The following is a 22,901-nucleotide window of genomic DNA, read 5'->3' on the forward strand; positions in this document are numbered from 1 at the left end:
ATTGGATACTTTCTTTTCAGTATATATCAGTGAATTATGTTTCTCATGAGTAGCCTAAATATATCACGAGAAACTGAATTTGAATAATTTATCCGTTTTATAGGTTTATTTCAATCATATAAAATGTCGTTTTGTTGTGGAATTATTTAAATTGAGCAATTCAATTTCTAGTGACAAATATGTGTGACTAAACGATCTGATTAATTTATATTTGCATTTAAAGTGCTCTCATATTACTGCAATTATTTTATGCTCATATCTGTTGACCATGCATTAATCATGTTTTACTACCACAAACATGTATGGCAGTAGAGTGGGACCTTTATTCTGAAACTTTGACAATCCTCAGAAGGGTTCTTGTAGTTGCAGTGGATGTTGTGTCTGAATAAAAAATTGTTTTTTTTCAGGATCCGTTTTCAAATTTCATTACAAATTTTAACATATTCAATTCAAGGGCCAGTTTCTCAAGTGGCGACCCTATGACCGGCCATATCTCCTTCGACGTTAAGAGAGTAATAAACATTACGTCAATTTTCATGTCACTAAACGGGAAAGCCGAAGTTCGTTGGACAACACGTACGAGGCGTCGTCGTAGGAGTCGGACACATACCCATAAAGCCGAAATCGATTTGTTCACGGTCATCGCAGGAAACAATGGTATGGTATGCATATCTTATCGATAATTTAACTTGCAAACTGTAACTTGACCGACAGCAACTTTGATCAACTAATCAAAGCAGCTGTTAAATCAACAGCGATTGGTCGTACAGTACTTCAAGAAGGGGCTCAGGTCTACCCCTTTACATTCCAGTTGCCTCAAGGGTATGAACGCCCTGACTTTTTATGTAGGCAATCTTAACATCCGTGCTCCAATATAGTCTTACAAACACAATTGAAGATAAGACAACGTCTTGAAGATAATAGGAATAAATAATCCATAAAGTATATTTCTGCAGAGACTTCCCATCCACATTCAAAGGGGTACATGGCCGTGTGGTCTACTTCCTGAAGGTTGAGATACACAGATCATGGCATATAACCAAGGTGTTTGAAACCGAATTCAACTTTTCAAGTCACATTGATGCCAACCACCCACAGCTTCTGGTAAGTGTTTGCCAGCCACTTGGTTGTTCATTAATGTCCTATTTACCTGTTGTGACCTGAAAGAATACATTACATTCTTTCAAGTCACGACAGATGAGATGATGACTGAAATATCTGAAATTGAGTGAAAAAACAAAACAAACTAATGACATTTAGTGTGAAAATGATGTTTGTGTGACTTTGTGGATGTAGGCACCTCAGTCTGGGTCAAATAGCCACACGGTGTGGGGTCTGTGTTGTGCCTCTGGGCCTGTCGAAATGACCGTGCACCTGGACAGGAAGGGCTTCGTCCCAGGTACAGTTTACCAGTTTCTCACTGCCATTGTTTCATGTTCCATCAGTTGACACACGCTTGTTACATTTACATTCACTCATTTAGCAGATGCTTTTATCCAAAGCGACTTCCAAGAGAGAGCTTTACAAAAAGTCCATAGGTCAGATAGGTGCATTGTTATACCTTGATTGAACAACATGAGAGTACACTGAAATAACCAGACACTGTTGATACTAAGTTGACCTTTCACCTAAGGGGAAACCATTAAAATCGTGTGTGAGTTCAGCAACTCTTCATCGAGGAGTGCCACTCCGAATGCAACTCTCGTGCAGAACCAGAAGTATTCCGCTTTGGATCAATCCGTAAAGACAGAGCGCAAGACCCTGGTTTCAGTAACAGGAGAGCCTGTGAACAGTGGCACCCTGCGGGCCTCCAGTGAAATGACGCTGACCATCCCTCACACACCTCTCTCCATCTGCAACTGTTCCATCATCGATGTGAACTACAATGTGCTTGTAGGTATCAGTGTGAAGTAATAGCAGTCTAGTTGCAATTTTCTTTGTGGTACAGGGCTTCTATTGTTGTTGAAGCAGTAAGGTGTCATTGACGATATGATCAATTAGGAGCATATCTAGCTCAATGGTAATTACCACCTTTTCCTTAAATAGAGAATCTGATTTAGTGCTTTGTTTTGCCTTCCTGCCTTTGGTTTTGTCTTCCTTCTTGCAGGTGACTCTGTCTCCACGCTGGTCCTGGAAAATCGTGGTGATCTTTCCCATTGTGCTGTGTGATATTCCTGTTTCTGCACCAGCGTGTCAATGATGGAGAAGCGCTCCTCAGTTTTATGTGGTTTGCATTTTTCACGTTTATATTACTGTACATTCATGCCTATATGTTCGACATTTTGTCAAACATCTATATTTATTTCAGTATTGCTTTAACACTCCTATTGTTAGCCATGATATACATCAGTAAACACAATTTAACAAATCAAGATGCCTTAAACTGCTACTGTTTATGTATTTATTCATGTATATGCCAGAGTATTGTATGTGTTCAAGGGTATCATTGTAAACGTATTATTATAATATTTAATCATACTATTTTATGATACGTTTTTATTATTCTAACAGATTTTTATATCACGAAAAGAATTGAGTCTGTTTACTATATAAATATCAAAGCCTGTGTCAGTTGGCTCTAAAAAGGTTTTCCTAGAGAGCAATTTTGAAGTATTGAAATATGGCAGGATATTTTCAGTGCCCTTCGGGTCTTGAAAAAGATTTATAACATCATATGTAACTTTATGTTGACTGAAATGTTTGTATACTACTTTAATATTGGGGTTATTATTCTATAGACCAACACAAATGTGTTTATGCTTACCTATCAGTTTGAGTTTCTGTCATACTCTTCTAGGAAGAGTCATTGGAAACTGATTCAACTATAACTTTAGTCTCAGAGGGAAATTGGTTTGGCAGCAAGACATAGAAAACAGATATACAATAATAACAAATGCTGAAATGTAAAGGCCACATGAAACGGAGGTGGGATATACTGAATGTTACGCTTGAGGGAGATCAACAATAGTGCCAAATTGACCTTCCAATCATGGAATCATAGGAAAAAAAAGTTCTGAAAAGTGCTTAGAGGAATAAAGTGCTCAATTTCAGGGCAGCGGTACTACAAGATCAATAGGTCACTAATATAATTAGGCCTACAACGTGGATGTATAAATACAATTCAACACGTAAGCAACAGTGTAAACAAACAATCAAAATCCTCAGTTCAAAGGTTGGGAAACATTGTCGATCATCAGCGTCACCATAGCCTATTCCCCTGGCCTGAAATGGCCATGAATGAGTGCCTATTTCTGTTGCTCTTTACAGATGGGCATGGGGATCCGAACTAGGACTATTCAGGTAATTGCTTAATATTCAGATTGATAAATAGACATGATGTCAATGGGTGGATAACCGGTACCGTAATTTACCGTCTTTGGAAACTCCGTCAGAATCTTCATGCCGTATCTGGCGGGGCGTGGCCTTTCAATATAGCCTAGTCAAAGTGTTACGAACTTCAATCTAAAGCGTTAAACCGCTCCAGCCAGAGTCTTTAGTCAAGTCAATAGCTTGCATTTTATTTTTATGATTTGAAAGAGACAGACATACTGACTTACTTTTTGGATTGCTCTATGATGATTGGCTTGCCTATGCCGTTCGGTGTCGTTACATTTTCTACGCCACACCCATGGTTATACGATACTTCCCAGAAGACTTTCAAAGACAACCTTTGTTTTAGTTTTCCTCCTCGAACATGTCGACTGTGAAAAATATTTCAGTGACTTATGATGCCATAAATGAAACCAACACCTTTTCCAGCGGAGATTCTATTTCGGGACGGATAACAGTAGAATTAGCCAAGGACTGCACGATCAAATCTCTGTCAATCAAAGCCAAAGGGAAGGCAGACGTTTTGTGGACAGAGAGACATGGTCAAACTACTGTAGTGTACCATGCTAAAGACAAGTACTTTAGTATGAAACATTTTTTCATTGAAGAGGAAAGGGAAAAAGGTATGCTCTGATAAGTAACCTAATCCGAAGAAAAATATAGCCTCAGGTAGACCTACAGGTGAACATTTTGTTTTTAAATTATCAACACGCTGTTGTTTTCTCACCAGGAAATGACTATCAAACCTTAACAACGAATGAGAGTGAAAAAGCATGTAAGTGAAAAATAGTTTTGATTACAGCCCACACACACAGCCTAGGCTATGCCTAGGCTATGCGTAAAATGATAAGCTTTATAACTAAAAGAAATATGTAAAAAAGAAGAGAGAAGGTTATATAACCTTCTGCAATTCAGCTGAATTACATGTCATGAAAAAGTAACTAAAAACAGTGAGTTCCTTTTATTTCGTTTATTTTTTGTCATTATGTAAGATCGTCTTACTGATCGAAAATTGAATCTGAACAGGACTTGTTCAGAGATTTTCAGAGAAGTTATTACATTTAGAAAATTTATTTATGTTATTGTATTTTTCAGATTGCAATGTGGTAGCTCCAGGGTGCCATGTGTATCCATTCAAATTCCAGATCCCTCCACAGTAAGATTGCAAAAATACCAAGATGGAGTTTAAACAATTACCAGTATTGTCTAAAACTATGTGCATTGTTTCTATCTGCGGTTACCAACTCGCCAAAGCATAAATTGCCATGGATAGTAGGTGTAAATCTAGGCTTGGAAGACACCATTTGTTCATCTTTTTTCTTTCCTACCAGAGAGATGCCATGCTCCTTCAACGGCAGCTCTGGTAAAATCATATACATACTGGAAGCCAGGTTGAGCAGATCAATGAGGATTGACAGCAAAGCTGTAACAGAGTTCACCTTTTTCTCAAAGACTAACATCAACAGCATCCCTGAAATAATGGTATGTTTTTATTCAAACTACTCATAAAAACACACAGAGTTTGTAGTACTAATATTACTGTTCTGTTGTGATTCATCCCAGAGTCCTCAGCATGGCACAAAGGATAAGAAGATGAAGTTCTTCACCTCAGGCACAGTGGCCATGGAAATCAACATTGAGAGGATGGGTTACTACCAAGGTGAAGAGTGACACATTAACTTTATCCACTTATATTTGTACATTTTACATGTAGCAGATGTTTTTATCCAATGCAACATACAAATAGTGCATATATTTGAAGTACAACTGAATTCAAGGATTCAAAGTGCATGGATCTGTATATTACCAGGCACAGTGCAAATACAACATGTCAACTACAATATTACATGGTGGCACATCAAAAACCAGGATGATATCTTAAGTGCAAAATCATAAACAATTTCATATGTACAATATATTTACAATGAAGCGCTACAACAGGATCTCATGTGACATGCGGAAAAAGACATCACTCACTTTTCTTGAGTAAAGCCATGAAATGCCTCGATAAATTTGCATGTACATTATGTGTTTGAAGCCTACAATGTAATATTGTTTGCTACAACACTTGCATTATGGTGGGGAAGTTGTTTAAAACACTATTTAGATTGAGATTCTGACTTTAGTCTAAAGTTTGTGCAGGACAACCTTCACTGGTCTGATAAGAAAAGGCCCAGTGTTTAAATGTTTTATAGTAAATTGTTGGGCTTAATCCAGTCAACATTACAAATCTACGACTGATTGTCTCTTAATTGGGATTTTCCATACACAAATATTCTACTGAACACTTAGTGGCTGAACCAAACATTTCCATGCAAACATGCAGCTCCAGAGACCACAAATGCCTCCATTATTAGTTCAATTAAATCATTTACACGTTTACAATTGAAGTACAATTACAGTATTATATGCATTTCAAAGATCTATTGGAAGATATTTGCTGTACCTCTCTCTGCAGGAGAAGGCCTAAAAGTAATGGCCGCCATTCAGAACAACTCCAGTCGGGAGATTAAGCCTAAATATTTACTGTACCAGAAGCAAAGCTTCTTTGCAAGGGGAAAGAGGAGGCTTCACACCAAAGACATCCTGAAAGAAGAAGGAGAGCCAATCTCTCCTTCAACCAATCAGAACGTCACCAAAGTCCTCAACATCCCTCCTGACATTGGTGTTTCCATCCTCAACTGCAGCATCCTCAAAGTGGAGTACAGGCTCAGGGTGAGTATTGAACCAAACACGTCTGTTATATGAGGCACTCTGGGGGTTCTGCCCTACACAACACAAATATATTTCAAAGAAACCCTAGTACTAATACTCTTGTCCACCAAACGTTGCTGTCGATCACTTTGAAATGCTCGATAAAATATAACTTAACATGTGGGTTATTTTAACAACACCTGCCCCCTAGATTGTTTTGTGAAGTTTAATTGATTACGTTTAATGGATTAAAGCCACTTCTCAGTAGTTCCACTCATCTAGTAGTTCCCACCTGTGACTTTGAATTGCTAGGTTTTGGTTGGCATAGCTCATAGACCCAGAATGGGCAATTGCAGGCACATACAACTAGTTTCACCAAAACATTTGGCAAGAAACACAGGATATGCTCATAGGAAGACATTATAAAATAAATATATTAATGAAAAGTAATGTAATATAGTTACAATTATTAACTTGTGGCAGTAACGGCAGGGCTGATTTTGCCTTGAGGCAGATTTTTATCATGTAAACAATGGGATACAGGATAATATTGAATTGTATTCACAACATGCTTTTCTTGACCCCAAACCTGTGACTTAAGTGAACATAAGTCACCTGTGTCTGTTCTAGGTCTACTTGGATGTACCCTACGCTACAGACCCAAAGATCAAGTTCCCTGTGGTCATCCTCCCTGCAGCCCAGGCTCCTGGTCAGGGGAGCTGCCTCCACCTTACCCAGGATTTGGTGTGGATTCCTTTGGGAACCCAAACCAGCCTTCATGGAACAGCTCACCTTCTGTTCCACAGTACCCAGGAGCCTCACAGTACCCAGGAGCCTCACAGTACCCAGGAGCCTCACAGTACCCAGGAGCCTCACAGTACCCAGGAGCCTCACAGCATCCAGGAGGGCATCAGTTCCCAGGAGGGCAGCAGAAGCCAGGAGCACCGATGTACTCATCAGCACCACAGTTCCCAGCAGCACCACAGTTCCCAACAGCACCACAGTTCCCAGCAGCACCACAGTTCCCAACGGCACCACAGTTCCCAGCAGCCCCACAGTTCCCAGCAGCCCCACAGTTTCCAGCAGCCCCACAGTTCCCAGCAGCCCCACAGTTCCCAGCAGCCCCACAGTTCCCAGCAGCCCCACAGTTCCCAGCAGCCCCACAGTTCCCAACAGCCCCACAGTTCCCAGCAGCTTCAGCCTCTGGCACCTCTGAACTCCCACCAAGCTATGGATCTGTTTACCCATCCTTGTATGATTATGAAAAGAAATCATAATGAAATAGGTACAAGTGTTCAAATTTGGGTTAGGGTTAGTTTAGGGTTATTTTCATAATATTCTTACTCAATAAGTATAACATGTTGTAGATTCTATGTTTATGTACGTCTCAGAAATGATGTTTGTGATGGAATTCAAAATACCGTTATATGTAAGTGTATGCATGTACAAAATAAATATATATTTTTATTATCACAGAAGAATGTCACTGAAAATCACATTTATTCAGGGCAAGTTTAACATTGTTGTTAGCTTGACCACTGCAGAGCAGTTCCAGATACTCAAGTGCCTTGTGGTCATCCTAATAAAGTTTCAATCTCTGAATATTAACATAATTCTTGCGAATTTAGCAGGGTTACACCAGAACCTGGGCAATCCGGGGATGCTCAAACAACAGTACTAGGCCCCTCAGAGTCCTGAGTTGGGCCCCTCAGAGTCCTGAGTTGGGGCCCTCATAGAGTCCTGAGTTAGGCCCCTCATAGAGTCCTGAGTTAGGGCCCTTTGTGCTGAACAGACAGTACTAGTCCCCTTAGAGTCCTGAGTTAGGCCCCTCATATAGTTCTGAGTTAGGGCCCTTTGTGCTGAACAGACAGTACTAGTCCCCTTAGAGTCCTGAGTTAGGCCCCTCATATAGTTCTGAGTTAGGGCCCTTTGTGCTGAACAGACAGTTTCTCCCTAATCATGCTTGTGCATCTGCTTGACAGTACTTTTTATTTTATTTACGTTCTCATGTTGAGCCATTGAAAATCTACATTTTCTGAGTTCAACAGATGCTTTCCAGACATGAACGAGGTGCAACGTCCACTCACTGTTTGACTTCCTAAATCGCACAGCATCTTCCATCAGATCTGAAGTTTGGTCTAGCTTTCGGAAGTCACATGGTAGCTCTAAAGGAATCTGAACGGCATTTCACTCTTTAATCTTATCCCGTGTACAAACTATTTTGTCACAATCCAACTATTATTTTGAAAAAATGTTGTCTCTTATTTTTGGAAAAGGCAACCATCTTGTTTTTCCATACATTTGACACTTCACAGTACTCTAATGTATAGGCCACAGAGGTGTGCATCCCAATACCCGTACACTAAGTACAAACACTATATTGTATGGTTGCATGGGTACTGTGACACACCACATGTCACCAGTGATGCCATTCTCCTTCAATTAGTCAGCTGGTGTGTCTTGAAATACTTCCCCATGCAGGTTCATTACATTTTGTGCAACATGTTGGCACATTGGCCATAGAATCAGCCAATTATCTTTACTTCTGTTAAAAGTCTACAAAGTTAAACATTGGCTAACTTTTTAGTGGTACTGGATGATCTTTGAGGTTATCAATTTTCACAGAAAGCCATTTATGCTCCCCTTTTTTTCAGGTATTCTGTTTCATTGCCAACAATCAGAATTTGACAGAATGGTCAGCAGTGCATCTGATTCAGCTGATTTTCCATCAGCGGGTTGTGACATGGTTTCCCAATCACCCTCTGTGCTTTTCAGTAGACGGAGGACATGTTTCTTGCCCTGCTTTAACATTTTGGAATCCTTCTTACTCAAATATATTTGCATCCTTTCCTGTTCCTCATATACATTATATTTTTCTGTACCACTTCCGCCTATAAGCAGGTATAAGGTTTGCTTTTGTCCAATCTGGTACATTAGATACCTGTGTAGTGGGCTGGATGAATGAATATGATTAGTTGACAGACTTGAGACAACACTGTTTCCTATCTCCTGACTCATTTGTTTGATTAACTCAGTCAGGGAACCTTGCTGAGCATGACACAGACTCCCTAAACAAGGTGGTTCTCCCACTCTTTACCACTGCAGTGGTCCAGTATGTCAGTCTGATAATAGTCGAGTTTTATAGTACAATTATACCTATTCATTTTGATGTTTTTAGACATTTTGTCAAACATAAAAAAACAAAACAATATTGTGTCAACGCTCCGACTGTAGTTTCATAATCTATACATTGTGAAACACAAATGGACAAACCATTAATCTCGATATGTCTTAAACTATCACAAATATCCTGCCATTTATGTTTGAGTATTTAATCTTGTATAACAGAGTATATTATATTGTATATCTATATTTCATATAAGTCAAGGCTTCCTTTGTCTCCTTTTTGTTTGTCATGTTCATAATGCAACTGATTGTTTTTTAAAACGTACAAATAACTGAGTGTGTTTACTATATCAGAACACAGGTTTTCCTGGAAGACCATTTTAAGCATGAAACTTTACAAGGTTATTTACAATCCCCTTCAGGCGTTTCTGAAACGAATCACATAATGTTAGTTCATGTAGGCTGAAATGTCATGTTCTCATTTAATCAACAAACCAAGTTTTGAGTAAGACTGTCTTCCACCTGTAGGGAGCGGAATTGGAAACGGAATCAGTTTACTTTCATGTGTTCCTCATTCCGAATCACCAGACCATGTCGTCTCCACTCTCCACGCATACACGGCGGGACGGCCTTTCAACATTTCTAAAGACGGTCAATAATGTATTTAAGAACTTCAAGCTCAAGAGTTAAACCGCTCTAGCCGATATCAAGTCGCACAATTCACTTGATCATTATGATATGATAGGGCCAGACAAATAAACGTAGTTAATATTTGACATTACCATTGAACTTCCTGTAGTAGGGAGGGTTCATATGTTAGTTTTCTGCGGCACGCCTATGTGGGTTTAGACTTGGAGACCAGGCATTAACTGTCAAAGAAAACCAGAAGATATTCTTTGCTTCGAACATGTTGTCGACTGTTAAAAACATTTCTGTGATATATGATCCCATAAATGAAAGCAAAACCTTTTCCAGCGGAGATTATATTTCAGGACGGATTTCAGTAGAATTAGCAAAGGACTGCACGATCAATTCTCTGTCAATCAAAGCCAAAGGAAAGGCACAGGTTCGGTGGACAGAGAAGCATGGCAAAAATACTACGACATACTATGCTAAAGAAAAGTACTTTAGTATGAAACAATTCATAATTCAAGAGCAAAAGGGACAAGGTAGGTAGCCGACGTTGTAAGAAGTCACAGTATCCTTGCAGATTATCCGGATTTAGGGAAACTACATTTTTGATAATGGTTTGCATCCATGTTTTATTAATATTTAAATTCTGTAAACACATTCATACATTTTGGCACAAGTAAAACGGATAATTTGTGTCAACCCTCTATTGTTCTTTTTCCAGGAAGTGACCACCAAACCCTACTAACGGGACAAAGTGGACAAGCATGTAAGTTAATTTAACATAATGGTATTGCTTGCAGTACACTGTTCCACCCCAACACCACTATGCATAAAAGGACAAGCTTGCCTTCAAATAGGCAAATCAATGTGAACTTGAAATTCTAGAACAACATGGCCTTGTTGAATGACTTGTACTTTTCAGATTGTAATGTGGTAGCTCCAGGGTGCCATGTGTATCCATTCACCTTCCAGATCCCTCCACAGTAAGATTGTGCAAACACACCAAGATGGAGTTAGACTAATTATTGTCTGTAACTATGTGCATTGTGTCTATATCTGCTGCTACCGATTCGTCAAAGCATCTTTTGCCATGGATAGGGAGTGGAAATAGGCTTGGGGACCTTTTATACCTATTTATTCATATTTTTTTCTTTCCTACCAGAGAGATGCCAACCTCCTTCAAGGGCAGCGTAGGTAAAGTTATGTACATACTGGAAGCCAGGTTGAGCAGATCAATGAGGATTGACAGCACAGCTGTAACAGAGTTCAACTTTGTTTCTAGGACTAACATCAACAGCATTCCGGGGATACTGGTATGTTCTTCTTAAAGGGACACGTATGCAAACACACACACACACACACACAGTTTGTAGTACTAATATTACTGTTCTTTTGTGATTCATCCCAGAGTCCTCAGCATGGCACAAAGGATAAGAAGATGACGTTCTTCACCTCAGGCACAGTGGCCATGGACATCAACATTGAGAGGATGGGTTACTACCAAGGTATGGAGCAGAACTCACAAAACACAAACTAATACTCCAACCCTTTTTTTTTATCCATTTCACATTCAGTTTAATGTAGTTGTCTACAACACTTGCATTATGGTCGGGAAGTCATTTAAAACACTATTCGAGATTGAGATTATCATTTGAGTCTAAAGTTTGTGCACGAGAACATTCACTGCTATGATAAGAAAGGCTCAGTGTCGAAACGGTGGAACGTAATTGTTAGGTTTAATCTGGTCAACATTCCAAACGTACAACTGGTGAATGATTGTCTTTTGACCTCTGGGATTTCCCGTACACAAATATTCTATTGAACACTGCTGAACCAAACATTTGCTTGTTAACTTTTTTGCATGCAGCACCAGAGAGAACACCGTTTAAAATATTATCAGTTCAGTTACATAATTGACATGTTTACAAATACAATTGGAGAATTGCATGCATCCCCCCAAAATACTGGAAGATATTTGCTTTACCTCTCTCTGCAGGAGAAGGCCTAAAAGTAATGGCCGCCATTCAGAACAACTCCAGTCGTGAGATTAAGCCTAAATATTTACTGTACCAGAAGCACAGCTTCTTTGCAAGGGGAAAGAGGAGGCTCAACACTATAGACGTCCTGAAAGAAGAAGGAGAGCCAATCTCTCCTTCCACCAACCAGAACGTCACCAAGGTCCTCCACATCCCTCGTGACATTGGTGTCTCCATCCTCAACTGCAGCATCCTCAAAGTGGAGTACAGGCTCAGGGTGAGTATTCGACCCAACAAGTCTGGTAATGGCATCACTGTGAAATCTTTACTTTTGGGGCGTGGCCTGTGGCCTAAGGTCCATTATTAGTAATGGCACAGTTATCAATGTGCCGAATAAAATAAAATAAAGTTTACCAATGAGTTATTGGGCCAAATAGGTTAGTTGAATAATAATAAAGAATACTAACAAATACAGTAGGTTTCTTCCTTCCCGTAGGAATCCTAATGAATAGCCAGTGTCCAGAAGCCTGGCATTTTGTCCAGCTTTAGTATTAATAGATAGAATATCACTTACATGGTAGTCAATGTAACATTCATGTCAAATGTAATCTTAACATAAACCTTTTCTGTTTGTCATTGTTTACATAGAGAGGGAGTGGAAATGAAGTCAATTGATTGTAAAACCTGTTACACAACAGTCTGTGTCATCCTGGAAACTAGAGCAAATGCCTTTTCCATTCCTGTGCCATTAAGTTTTTAATTTTTTAATTTTTAATTTAATTAAAAAATGTATCTGTTTTATTAATTTTGATGCAACAATATTTCAGTCAATTTTCACGATTACACAGGACTGACATGTCAATAATTGTATTATCTATCTACGCGACCTGTGTCTGTTCTAGGTCTACTTGGATGTACCCTACGCTTCAGACCCAGAGATCAAGTTCCCTGTGGTCATCCTCCCTGCAGCCCAGGCTCTTGGTCAGGGGGAGCTGCCTCCACCTTACCCAGGATTTGGTGTGGATTCCTTTGGGAACCCAAACCAGCCTTCATGGAACAGCTCACCTTCTGTTCCACAGTACCCAGGAGCCTCACAGTACCCAGCAGCCTCACAGTACCCAGGAGCCTCACAGTACCCAGCAGCCTCACAGTACCCAGGAGGGCAGCAGTACCCAGGAGCAACAGTGTTCCCAACAGCCCCACAGTTCCCATCAGCACCACAGTTCCCAACCTCAGGCACATCTGCCCCCCCACCAAGCTATGGATCTGTTTACCCATCCTTATTTGATTATGAACAGAAATCATAATGAAATAAGAACTGAAGTTTTTAAAGTAAAATTAATCCTAAATGTTCTCAGGGAATGAACTACTCACCTTTACGCTTCAGTGAATATCACTGTTTATACCTCATTGTTTTCATTTCCTCATCTCCTCTTATAAAGCTTAGCGTGTGTGTGTTATCCAATTAACTCTTGGTTTGTAAAAAAATAAATAATAGAATATTCAAATTTGGTGGTAATTATTTAAATTAAATATGTATCAGATGTGTTGTAGCCTACATCTCAGAACTGAAGTTTTGTGTTGAAAAGCTCTCGATACTGTGGACAATATGAATACATGTTTGCTCAAAATAAATAATGTATCCGTTCAAAGTAGATTACGTTCAGCCTTGTTGATAAACCTGCAGTTGTCATCATGCATAACTGAATGCAGCTTTACAATTTGTATGGATTCATAACAAGTGATATGATATATTAATTGATTTAATTGTTATTTGGGATTAGGGTTAGGTAAAACTTCAAAACAACTTATTTACTAGCTATGAATGAGCTGTATGTTTACAACTCGAAACATAAGGACGTGATAAGATAAGCTTTGATCATGGAAAAAAGATTGCGAGTGACTTAACATCCGTTTCCTTACCTGGTGACCTCTGTAACTAAAATCACATGGGTGGAACTTGGGTTGGGGGACACATAGGTTGAAAGTGTAAAGACAATATAAAGACAAGTGTGTTGCCGCCCAGTGAAAGGGTTTTAAAGATTCAGTTTTACGCAGTACGACTGTGCAGTACGACTCGAAAAATGAATTAAATATGTTTTCTAGGGGAGATCATCAATCACCAGCCACATTGTATTCATGATTTCTCATGAAACTAAAGTTCGTACTCTGTTAAGGCCAAGGGGAAGGCAAATGTCATGTGGACTGACCATTATGGGCCAAACATTCGTTTAACTTATTATTAATAAATAAACAATATAATAATACAATGACGAATGATGTCATTAATTGTCAATATATATATATATATAAAATATATAAAATGTATATATATAAAATGACGAATTATGTCATTAATTATATATATATAAAGGTCACTTTGGGTGCAGGGCAGACATGACGATCCCCGATCTATTGGTAAGAACATATTGTGAATAGCTTCAAATGCCTGTTTTGCACCCGGACGCTGGCTTAGATCCAAATGTGATCAGAGCAGCTCCATCTCATCTCCTCACTACTGCAGCAATAGGAACACGGAAAAGCACGTGAAATGATTTACGTTCGGCAAGATTTCCATGAATGTTCACACTGAGAAGACAGGTTACATGCAGGGTGATGGTACTGCACTGGTCCTCACCTAAATGATGTTTAGATGGCAGGCAAATGTTTGGCTGGCGTGAGGCTGTCTATATGTACTGCCAAACACTGTGTTTTTATAAAATGTGATCTGCATAACCTGTTTGAGAAGTACAACCAGTTTGCATTCTTTTGATGAGAAGTGAATATCTATTGTAGTTCAGTGCTACTCATTCAATGTGTTTGGAGGAAACATTTAGTTAGCAGTAGTAGCAGTGATCTGGAAGGTGGAAGGAAGAAATGTCAATTCAAAAAATCTCAATTGATTACGATGCAATCAACACACCAAACATATTTTCCAACGGAGATAGTATTACTGGGAGGATCACAGTGGACCTATCAAAACAAATTAAGATTAAGTCTCTAATCTTCAAAGCTAAAGGAAAGGCCAATGTCTGCTGGACTGAATATAACGGGCAATACAGTCAATGTACATACTACGCCAAGGAGAAATACTACAGGATTGAGCGCACTATACAAAGAGGGAGAACCGATGATGGTAATGTTGATGTTTTAGCAAATGTGCTAGCTTGTCTCCTCATGACAGTTTCAAATGGTTTCACTTATATTTCATAGTGATAGATGACAATGAGAATTCTGTCCGTTGTTAGGCTCTGAAGTCCTTGGACCAGGGAAGCATGTGTTCCCCTTCACTTTCAAAATACCTGACAGGTAAATCTGGAGTTTTATCCTGTACAGACTGCGTACACATAGAGTCCAGTCGTATGCTTGTCCCTCACCATAACATCCAATGTGCCTCAGAGAAATGCCGTCGACTTTCAAAGCCTGCCTGGGCAAGATTGTCTATTCCTTGGTGGCACAGCTGAACCGATCAATGAGGGCGCCGGTCACGGCCCGTGCCAAATTCACGTTTGTCTCTAAAGCTAACATGACCGTCCCTAAGCTCATGGTAAGAACCTGTAAGACTCACAACACATCTAACATTGCTTGTTGTCGTAATGGAAAAAAGGCTAACAGATTCGACCACACCCAACACTTGTCATGCAAACACATGGTAAGTTTTGCGCTGTTCCCAGTGTTCATTAGAATCTCACCATGTTTTTTCCTCCAAGGAACCTCAGTATGGGGATAAAGACAAAGACGTTGTGTTCTCTGGAAAGATATCGCTGAATGCTTACATTGAGAAAATGGGTTACCTACAGGGTAAGATTTATTTTTAATGTTCAACAGGTATTTTGAACCAAACACACAGTATGCAATGTTCCTTCCGAATAATTTCAAAAGGTGTTGTCCACCACCTTACAGGAGAGGAACTAAAGGTCATAGCTGAGATCAGCAATGGCTCAACTCGCAAGGTGAAGGCCAAATTCTTATTGTACAAGAAGGAGAGTTTCTTTGCGCAAGGCCAGAGAAGAGTCAGCACTCAAGACATTCTTAAGGAGAAAAGTGATCAGATCCCTGGCTCTTGCAGACAGACTGTGACCAAGAGTCTCAACATTCCTCCAGATCTGCCTCCATCCATCCTGAATTGCTCCATCATCAAGTTAGAGTACAGACTGAAGGTACATTGCAGTAGAGGCCAAATGCATTGGCCCCATTCGCGAGTATATCGTTGAGTTGTCTTAAAGCCTTCTCTGTACTACCTAGCTATCTATCATTGCTAATTATTTAGTTAGTTTGAGAACTCATCAGTTTTTCTTCTCTTAAGGTGTTCCTTGATGTGGCGCTCTCTGCAAACCCTATGATCAAGCTGCCAATCATAATTATTCCCAACATCCATCATTTTTCCACAAAGGAGAAGGCATTTTTATGATCACAAAAAGACAGAAACCTCATATAGGCCTACGTATAGACACAGCCGTAACGTATTTTTAAGCTTAACCAAAAAAACGTTTTAAAAGATTTTAAAAGTTAACATGTTAAATATCAATTCAATGCTTGAAATAATGACTATATAATATGTATACAGCAATATGTATTTATTAGTATAGTACACTGTTTTTCTATTAAAGATGTTCTTTTGTACATCCTACAAATGACAACTTTACACTTGCAAAGTAGTTTACACAATGAGTATTTGAAACAAAAGCTATGAAACATAATTTACTCCATAGCAGGACATGAAAATCATTGATTGTAATTAGGTTGAATTTTTAAATTCATGAGGTTCATGCTGTTTAATTGTAACTTGTCTAACTACATATTAAAAAACATCCAGCTGACAACATATGTTTTGTCATTTATGAGTTTCTAATGTACTGTAGCTTGTTATGGTAGAGCTCAAATGTGATGTGAAGTAATGTTGCTTGGTTTGCCCTTGTGAAATGGACACCTGTACCCCTGATCACATGATACATGACACAGATACACACTTCCTGGACTCACCTCCTCCGGTAGTGAGTTAGCATGGATGTTATAGAAGACAAAAAGGCCTTGACAAGATGACATGACCTACATTCACTGACTCACTGTCTGGACCTGTATGAGAATCATTATTTATTCTACAAGCAGCTCCTCTGGTCCCCTCACCATGCCAATCAAACAGTTCCAGTTGGACTACGACACAATGAACAGCCAAGGTACTTTCTCTGCTGGCGACACACTCTCTGGACGAGTGACCGTGAAAGTTTCGAAAGTAACCAAAGTGCAGAGTTTTTGGATCAAGATCAAGGGCAAGGCTGAGGTCATGTGGTCTGAACAAGATGGCCAGGGTCCTGTTATCCACTGCAACAAGAAGAGATATTTCTGTTTTGAGCAAATCATTTTGCAGGAAAGGGGTGGAGACGGTAGGTTCAGTGGCGTGGTCCTCAGTGGACCGTATCCAGTACTGTACCTGCACGGTGGATGCTGTGCTAATCCTGCTGTCCTCCCCACTTTTGTAGGCTCTGAGATCATGCGTCCTGGTAAACATGTTTACCCTTTCACCTTCCAGATTCCCAAAATGTATGTGTCCAAATTTATCAGTGTGTGATGCCGTTTTTTAGTTTGGATTCATTTGTAACAGCAGTCATTTCTGTCTAACTCAATAAAGTAACAGTACTTGTTTCCTCAGGAATATGCCCTCGTCCTTCAAGGGGAAATGGGGTCAAATCACATACAGTCTGAAAGCAAAGTTGACTCGGACCATTTGGATGGTGTACAAAGTCAAAAAAGAGTTTACCTTTGTCTCAAAATCTGACTTACCCATCACCATCCTAGGACTTGAGGTATGGAATGCTTTCTAACGTTACTCCAGAATCTGTATTGTAATGCTGTGTGTTTCTGAACACGATACTGACTCTCTGCTTTCTGGCTGGGATCACACAGGAACCGCAGCGTGGAACAAAAATGTCTTTCCTTCCTTTTGGAATTGTCACAATGAATGTTATCTCTGAGAAAATGGGCTTCATTCAAGGTAATTACATAAATAACATTAAGGCAGTTTGGTCATGATGAATTGTAATCAGCTCCATACAGTAAGAAGAAGAGGGATTGTACTAGCCAAGACATACACAACATAGTACAAGTTTTGAAAACAGTTTTCAAAACATAGTTTTGTTTTTCTGAGTGAATGCTTGAGGGACTTATTTTTACCTCCATAAATGAAAAGTAACAAAACCTCCTCATTTTTGTAGGTGAGGCGTTTGAAGTTCAGGTCGAGGTACACAACAGCTCAACGCGTACAGTCACCCCTAAAATCTACCTGGATGAAAAGCAGACCTTTTTAGCCGAGACCAAAGGCAACGTCCACACTAATGAGATCCAGTTGGGAGCGTGTGACCCTGTCCCAGCCTCCTCCAGCCTCGCTGTGTCCAGACTCCTGACCATCCCCTCTCACCTCCATCCCACCATTTTCAACTGCTCCCTGATCAAGGTGGAGTACAGACTCAAGGTAAATCATCGTGGGATACATTACACATACAGGCCATCTGACACCATGCCACCTGGTGTCGGTAAGTGGACACTACAACCTTTGACTTCAAGGGTTTTTCCATTGACAGGAATTGATGCTGCATACTTTGATGGTACGCTATATTTTTCAGTTGACGGGTATTGACGCAGCATCCTATGACTTAAGTTTTCCATGAATGGAATTGACTGTCACCTGGTTTAGCCAAGCCCTAACCATTCCCTTGCGTGGTAAGAGCAGATGTCATGTGATCTATCGTCACTTTTCGCGAGGCCCCCCCCATACGTTAGAGGCCCTCTTCTGGGTCAGATTTCAGTCGAACTGGTTTTGCAGCTCTGGCATCAATCACCTCCTTACAGTGCACACTGAAACGGCTCTAGGTCAACGTTACCTAACCAACATTAAAAGTCCATTTAAATGTGGACTGGTATCATTTGTTTATTCATGATTTTGATCATGATTCTTGGTTCCTGTAAAGAACTCATCATGAATGTGTTTTATCCATAGGTTATTCTTGATGCACCACAGGCCAAAAACCAGGAAATAGTACTACCATTGGTCCTTTTCCTAAATGAATCCAAAACACCAGAGGCACCTAAGAAGACATCTAGATGGTCCAGATAAGGTTAATCTGCTTCAGATTCCTGCGTGCCGCACATACCAGGAGATGATATCATGACTGTCCCAAACCAAGACGTTTATCAAAGGTCATTTGTGTGAACTCCACCTACGAGTGCACTGTACTGCATTACAACCTTTGTCCACTAGATGACGGCAGTATGTCGGTGGGGGAGCCAGTCCGACAAACCGACCAACACGACCGACATCAGTCTGTTCATGAACATGTCGACTTACGTTCTTGTGCTGTAGGTATGCATGTTCGTGTGATGTCACAGGGACAGGAAGCGCTGGACTCTACGTCCTGGTTCCCCTGCAAGGCACAGATTCAATAAACGAATGTGAGCCTACCTCGGTGTCCAACTCATTCCTTAGAGACAGACAGACAAGGCCCAAAGCTAGTACTTCTGCTGCCTCAAGTCTGCATTTGTTTGTTTACCAGGATGAGGTGTGAACGATGCATGTCAAGTGGATGGATGTGAAGGGGGAGATGGGGCTTACCGGTACCTGACTGCTGGTGGTTCAGGGGAACAGGAGCAAATAGGAGCACCCAGAGATAAGATAAGACCGTTTTACAAGACAGTCTCTCAATACGGCTCATGGCAAAATGATTGACAGGCTGGCTAGGGAAATTCTCACAACCATCCACGTCCAAGAAATATCTCATCAAACGTTTAAAAAAAAATCATGAAGAAACAAAGAATCATATTCACGATTCACATGACACGTGTTACCCAATAAGTGTCCTGGGGTGAAACCATGCCAACGCTCTCGACAGACACTAAGGGAGCTCTTCCCAGAAGGAGAGTGTGTTGCTGAACATTTTATGGCGCAGTTCCATGCTGAAACCCTCACATCAGGCAACTGGGACACGAGCACTGTGGAAACACACGCACGCACGCGCACGCACACACCGAGAGCTCTGCTGACTCAGCAGAAAGAGTCACAGGGGCCTAACTCTCAAGTTCATCCTAACTAAGGCAGGGGAGAACTGCGAGGGAGCAACTCTCATTTCTCCCCTACGCAATAACAAGTTCATAGTCCTTTCGGCCACGCGTGGGAACACATGAGCAGGAGCCCTTTTCCGAGAATAGGTGCAAATTGGGAGCTTCGAAATCCTGTCGGTACTGATGCTGGACTGGTTTTCCGAACGCAGGACTGCAGGGGATGAAAGGGGGGGGGGGGGGGAATGATTAGAAGCAGCTCAAATTTCCGATTGATTTCTCGACGATCGTTCGTGGTTCTCGAGTCTACCCAAGTCTATAAAGCATCCTGTTACACCACACGACCACTAGATCTCATTTTAGTCATCCTGATAGCACGCCAGGCAGTCTGTGGGTCTGCTAGCGTGATGAACGTGAAACTAAAAGGCAGGAAGTGAGCCACGTGATAAACACGGAGAAGCCAGTCCCATCCTGCTCCAGTGTGCATGTGCTCATCCATAACACAGTCACCGCATGACACAACATCTGGATTGACAATGTCGATGATCACTCGCGACAACGATGAATCATGATGACGCCAAATGCGCCGCACCGGTTGTGAACCAGAAAACAGTAGGATGGATGGGCATGCTTGACATAGAGATTATAAGAGCGTGTCATTATCTGTAGTGAAACTGAACTCTGGTCTTATTCTACAGAGCTAACACTGCATTTATCCTCTTCTGCCTACATGTGAAAGTCTGGTCGCCAGTCTATTTTAATAACGGCTGATCTCGACTGAGGCACAGCCTGCTTGGTAACCACGCTGCCTACAGTCAGAGCTCCCTGTGCATGCCTCAGCCCCAGCCCCAGCCTCAGCCCCAGCCTCGGCCCCGGCCCCAGCCTCGGCCCCAGCCTCAGCCCTAGCTTCAGCCCCAGCCTGCTTTTGGAACGGTCTGGGGAGGGAGGTGTGGCCTCTGGCGTCTCCCGCCCCCGTAGCCAGAGTACCCATGACAACCGTACAGGCCTGCTGGCGACTCCCTGTCTTTGCCGGTCGGGGTTGCCATGGCGACTCCCCGCGGGGCTCCCGCAGATCAGCGGGAGGGGCGTCCAGTTGACTAACCCTCTCCCAGCTGGGGAGCAGCAGAGAGCAGCCGAGAGAGAGAGAGAGCAGCCGAGAGAGAGAGAGAGAGAGAGAGAGAGAGAGAGAGAGAGAGAGAGAGAGAGAAAGAGAGAGAGAGAGAAAGAGAGAGAGAGAGAGAGAGAGGGAGAGAGAGAGAGAGAGAGAGACTGGAAGACAGGCAGAGAGAGACTAGGTCGGGAGCGAGAAGGGAGAGAGAGAGAAATGTGAGGGAGGGAGGGTAGATTGGATGGCAGAAATGTGTGTGAGCGTGTGTGTGCACGCGTGTGTGGCATGGCACAGCAGAGCCCGGAAAAAGGCAGGCAACCGAACGCAGAGAGAGAGAGAGAGAGAGAGGGAGAGAGGGAGAGAGGAGGAGAGGAGGTTGAGCCGGGGGAGGAGAAGCAAGGGGGGAGAGAGACGGAACCCCCTAGAGGTGAGCCCACATGAGAGGACGGCCTGACAGTCTGAACAATGACAACACGCACTAACGACAGGCACCACAGTCTCTCTTTCACCTCCTGCACTGTGTCTGCCTGCCTCTCAGTCAACATTACAGACAACAACACCATAATGACAGTGTGCCAAACGAAAGGTTGTAGTTTGAACAATCCGATTCTGCTGTTACTCTAAATTGGTAGTCAGTATGACTGTCTTTTACCCAACATAAACACGTCAAAGTTCTTGGAATAAAGACGAGAGTAAATGAGCCGGTTTGACGACGCAACCTCTCTTCAACCTTAGTTTAATCTCTCGAGGAGAGCTCTTGGAGAGACATCTCTAACAAGAGGATACGGTTGAAGGAGTTTGCTAAGAGCAGCCCTCTCTCTTTGACCTTTCCTCTCCGCTCCAACCGGTCTCTCTGACAAGCACCACTCCTGGGTAGAGCACCAAGGGGTGGCTGCTTCACAGATGGCTTTGCCGGGGTGAGGTTGGAGTGTCTCCCAAATGGCAACAGTGTCCACTGGCAGGGAGGACAACTCAGGGGGCTTTTTCTGCCCTGTAATTGCTCCAAGCTGTGCCCCCTTTGAAGGTCTGGAAACAGCTTTACGTACATGGTTTGAAGAATCAAGATGGAAGACATCTAAATCCTGGTAAACCCATGTGAATCCTGTTTGATGTCATGACAGCGTGCCTTGTTCTTCCCACATCCATTCGTCAGTTCATAGACGGCCATTCTTTCCGATTTATACACAAGCTGTGTGAGAATTAAGAACCTCATCAAGAAGTATTTATTTTGGAAAAAAGGAGAGATAAACTTCCCACAGTAAACATTTGATGAAGTTAAGTGCAGAAAAGATGTCTTCAACCTTTGCTTTTCTCATGTACATATAAAAATGGACACATTTTCATGGTATAAAAAGGTGTGACACAAGGCAAGTTTGTCAGTGTTATAAAAAGGCAATATGCCAAAAAACATTCTAGTAATGCAAACGAACTACAGTATTTCAGTTTCTTTTCTCTAGTCATTCGTGCAATAATACATATTCTATTCTACAACTTAGAACAGACTACTTCTACTTTGGATAAAGTGTGGCTATACTGTGCGCCAGTAAGAGACAACCTTTGGATTTTATAAATTGTTTAAGTATAAAAACAAAACAAAACAAAAAACAATGTCCTTTTGACACACGTTGACAAGTCTCGACGCCAAAATAGAAAAGAAGGTTTATTTGTGGAACTCGGAGAAGCAGCCCCCTCGACACAGGTGCACGTTGCATATCTTGCATCCGAAAACGCTCTCGTGGCGCAGTCCCTTATTGGTGCAGTTCCGGCAGCGGCGCGAGCGCTCCGACATGCGCTCCAGGCGGTGGCCGTACTCGATGGGCGAGTCGGCGTGGCGTTTGCGCGCCGCCCGCTCCATGCCCCTGGCCCCCTGGTAGTCCCCGATCAGCTGCTGGGCCAGGCGCACCCGGAAGTGGCGCTGGGTGAACTGCTTCCCGTTGAAGCCGGCCGGCGGCGCGCCCCCGCGGCTCTCCCGCAGCACCACGTAG

The 22,901-nt window shown here is 41.7% G+C and overlaps 5 protein-coding genes across 6 annotated transcripts; all 5 read left to right on the forward strand.

Moving 5' to 3' along the window:
• Positions 1 to 345: 345 nt before the first annotated feature.
• LOC146232786 (arrestin domain-containing protein 3-like) lies at positions 346 to 4,486 on the forward strand. Its single transcript, XM_084690493.1, has 8 exons — positions 346 to 657; positions 756 to 822; positions 957 to 1,104; positions 1,297 to 1,399; positions 1,634 to 1,893; positions 2,108 to 3,300; positions 4,061 to 4,105; positions 4,426 to 4,486. Exons 1-6 carry the CDS (start codon positions 480 to 482, stop codon positions 2,198 to 2,200), a joined length of 849 nt encoding a protein of 282 aa, XP_084546619.1. The 5' UTR covers positions 346 to 479; the 3' UTR covers positions 2,201 to 3,300; positions 4,061 to 4,105; positions 4,426 to 4,486.
• LOC146232787 (arrestin domain-containing protein 3-like) lies at positions 3,359 to 7,505 on the forward strand. Its single transcript, XM_084690490.1, is given in 8 exon segments — positions 3,359 to 3,953; positions 4,061 to 4,105; positions 4,426 to 4,486; positions 4,662 to 4,812; positions 4,894 to 4,990; positions 5,789 to 6,045; positions 6,655 to 6,738; positions 6,741 to 7,505. Coding segments are annotated over 8 exon segments (1,515 nt in total). The 5' UTR covers positions 3,359 to 3,694; the 3' UTR covers positions 7,302 to 7,505.
• Positions 7,506 to 9,963: 2,458 nt separating this feature from the next.
• LOC146232788 (arrestin domain-containing protein 3-like) lies at positions 9,964 to 13,820 on the forward strand. 2 transcript variants are annotated; one of them, XM_084690492.1, is made up of 8 exons: positions 10,226 to 10,319; positions 10,505 to 10,549; positions 10,706 to 10,766; positions 10,946 to 10,973; positions 11,066 to 11,096; positions 11,192 to 11,288; positions 11,780 to 12,036; positions 12,662 to 13,820. In XM_084690492.1, the coding sequence occupies exons 3-8, from the start codon at positions 10,733 to 10,735 to the stop codon at positions 13,064 to 13,066; spliced, it is 852 nt and encodes a 283-aa protein (XP_084546618.1). In that variant the 5' UTR covers positions 10,226 to 10,319; positions 10,505 to 10,549; positions 10,706 to 10,732; the 3' UTR covers positions 13,067 to 13,820. The 2 variants fall into 2 exon arrangements, with proteins under 2 accessions (XP_084546617.1, XP_084546618.1); XM_084690491.1 differs by having other exon boundaries at positions 9,964 to 10,319; positions 10,946 to 11,096.
• Positions 13,821 to 14,589: 769 nt separating this feature from the next.
• Positions 14,590 to 16,582, forward strand: LOC146232789 (arrestin domain-containing protein 3-like). Its single transcript, XM_084690609.1, has 6 exons — positions 14,590 to 14,895; positions 15,008 to 15,068; positions 15,159 to 15,306; positions 15,470 to 15,560; positions 15,663 to 15,919; positions 16,066 to 16,582. Exons 1-6 carry the CDS (start codon positions 14,637 to 14,639, stop codon positions 16,168 to 16,170), a joined length of 921 nt encoding a protein of 306 aa, XP_084546735.1. The 5' UTR covers positions 14,590 to 14,636; the 3' UTR covers positions 16,171 to 16,582.
• A 177-nt stretch (positions 16,583 to 16,759) lies between these two features.
• On the forward strand, positions 16,760 to 19,214 carry LOC146232790 (arrestin domain-containing protein 3-like). The gene is made up of 6 exons (XM_084690696.1): positions 16,760 to 17,143; positions 17,240 to 17,300; positions 17,410 to 17,563; positions 17,664 to 17,751; positions 17,972 to 18,228; positions 18,754 to 19,214. Exons 1-6 carry the CDS (start codon positions 16,840 to 16,842, stop codon positions 18,868 to 18,870), a joined length of 981 nt encoding a protein of 326 aa, XP_084546822.1. The 5' UTR covers positions 16,760 to 16,839; the 3' UTR covers positions 18,871 to 19,214.
• Positions 19,215 to 22,901: the final 3,687 nt, after the last annotated feature.

The sequence above is a fragment of the Hypomesus nipponensis genome, chromosome 24, assembly GCF_054491055.1.
Source record: "Hypomesus nipponensis isolate SF chromosome 24, ASM5449105v1, whole genome shotgun sequence".
Taxonomy (NCBI): Eukaryota; Metazoa; Chordata; class Actinopteri; order Osmeriformes; family Osmeridae; genus Hypomesus; species Hypomesus nipponensis.

Excerpts from the sequence above, each read along its gene's own strand:
- LOC146232790 (XM_084690696.1), top strand. The coding sequence starts at position 16,840 with ATGAGAATCATTATTTATTCTACAAGCAGCTCCTCTGGTCCCCTCACC. Across the intron at positions 17,144-17,239 it reads GCAGGAAAGGGGTGGAGACG|GCTCTGAGATCATGCGTCCT; the intron begins GTAGGTTCAGTG and ends CCACTTTTGTAG. Across the intron at positions 17,564-17,663 it reads TCACCATCCTAGGACTTGAG|GAACCGCAGCGTGGAACAAA; the intron begins GTATGGAATGCT and ends GGGATCACACAG.
- LOC146232786 (XM_084690493.1), top strand. The coding sequence starts at position 480 with ATGACCGGCCATATCTCCTTCGACGTTAAGAGAGTAATAAACATTACG. Across the intron at positions 823-956 it reads ACATTCCAGTTGCCTCAAGG|AGACTTCCCATCCACATTCA; the intron begins GTATGAACGCCC and ends ATATTTCTGCAG. Across the intron at positions 1,894-2,107 it reads ATGTGAACTACAATGTGCTT|GTGACTCTGTCTCCACGCTG; the intron begins GTAGGTATCAGT and ends TCCTTCTTGCAG.
- LOC146232788 (XM_084690491.1), top strand. The coding sequence starts at position 10,058 with ATGTTGTCGACTGTTAAAAACATTTCTGTGATATATGATCCCATAAAT. Across the intron at positions 10,550-10,705 it reads GGGACAAAGTGGACAAGCAT|ATTGTAATGTGGTAGCTCCA; the intron begins GTAAGTTAATTT and ends TGTACTTTTCAG. Across the intron at positions 12,037-12,661 it reads AAGTGGAGTACAGGCTCAGG|GTCTACTTGGATGTACCCTA; the intron begins GTGAGTATTCGA and ends TGTCTGTTCTAG.
- LOC146232789 (XM_084690609.1), top strand. The coding sequence starts at position 14,637 with ATGTCAATTCAAAAAATCTCAATTGATTACGATGCAATCAACACACCA. Across the intron at positions 15,561-15,662 it reads GAAAATGGGTTACCTACAGG|GAGAGGAACTAAAGGTCATA; the intron begins GTAAGATTTATT and ends ACCACCTTACAG. Across the intron at positions 15,920-16,065 it reads AGTTAGAGTACAGACTGAAG|GTGTTCCTTGATGTGGCGCT; the intron begins GTACATTGCAGT and ends TCTTCTCTTAAG.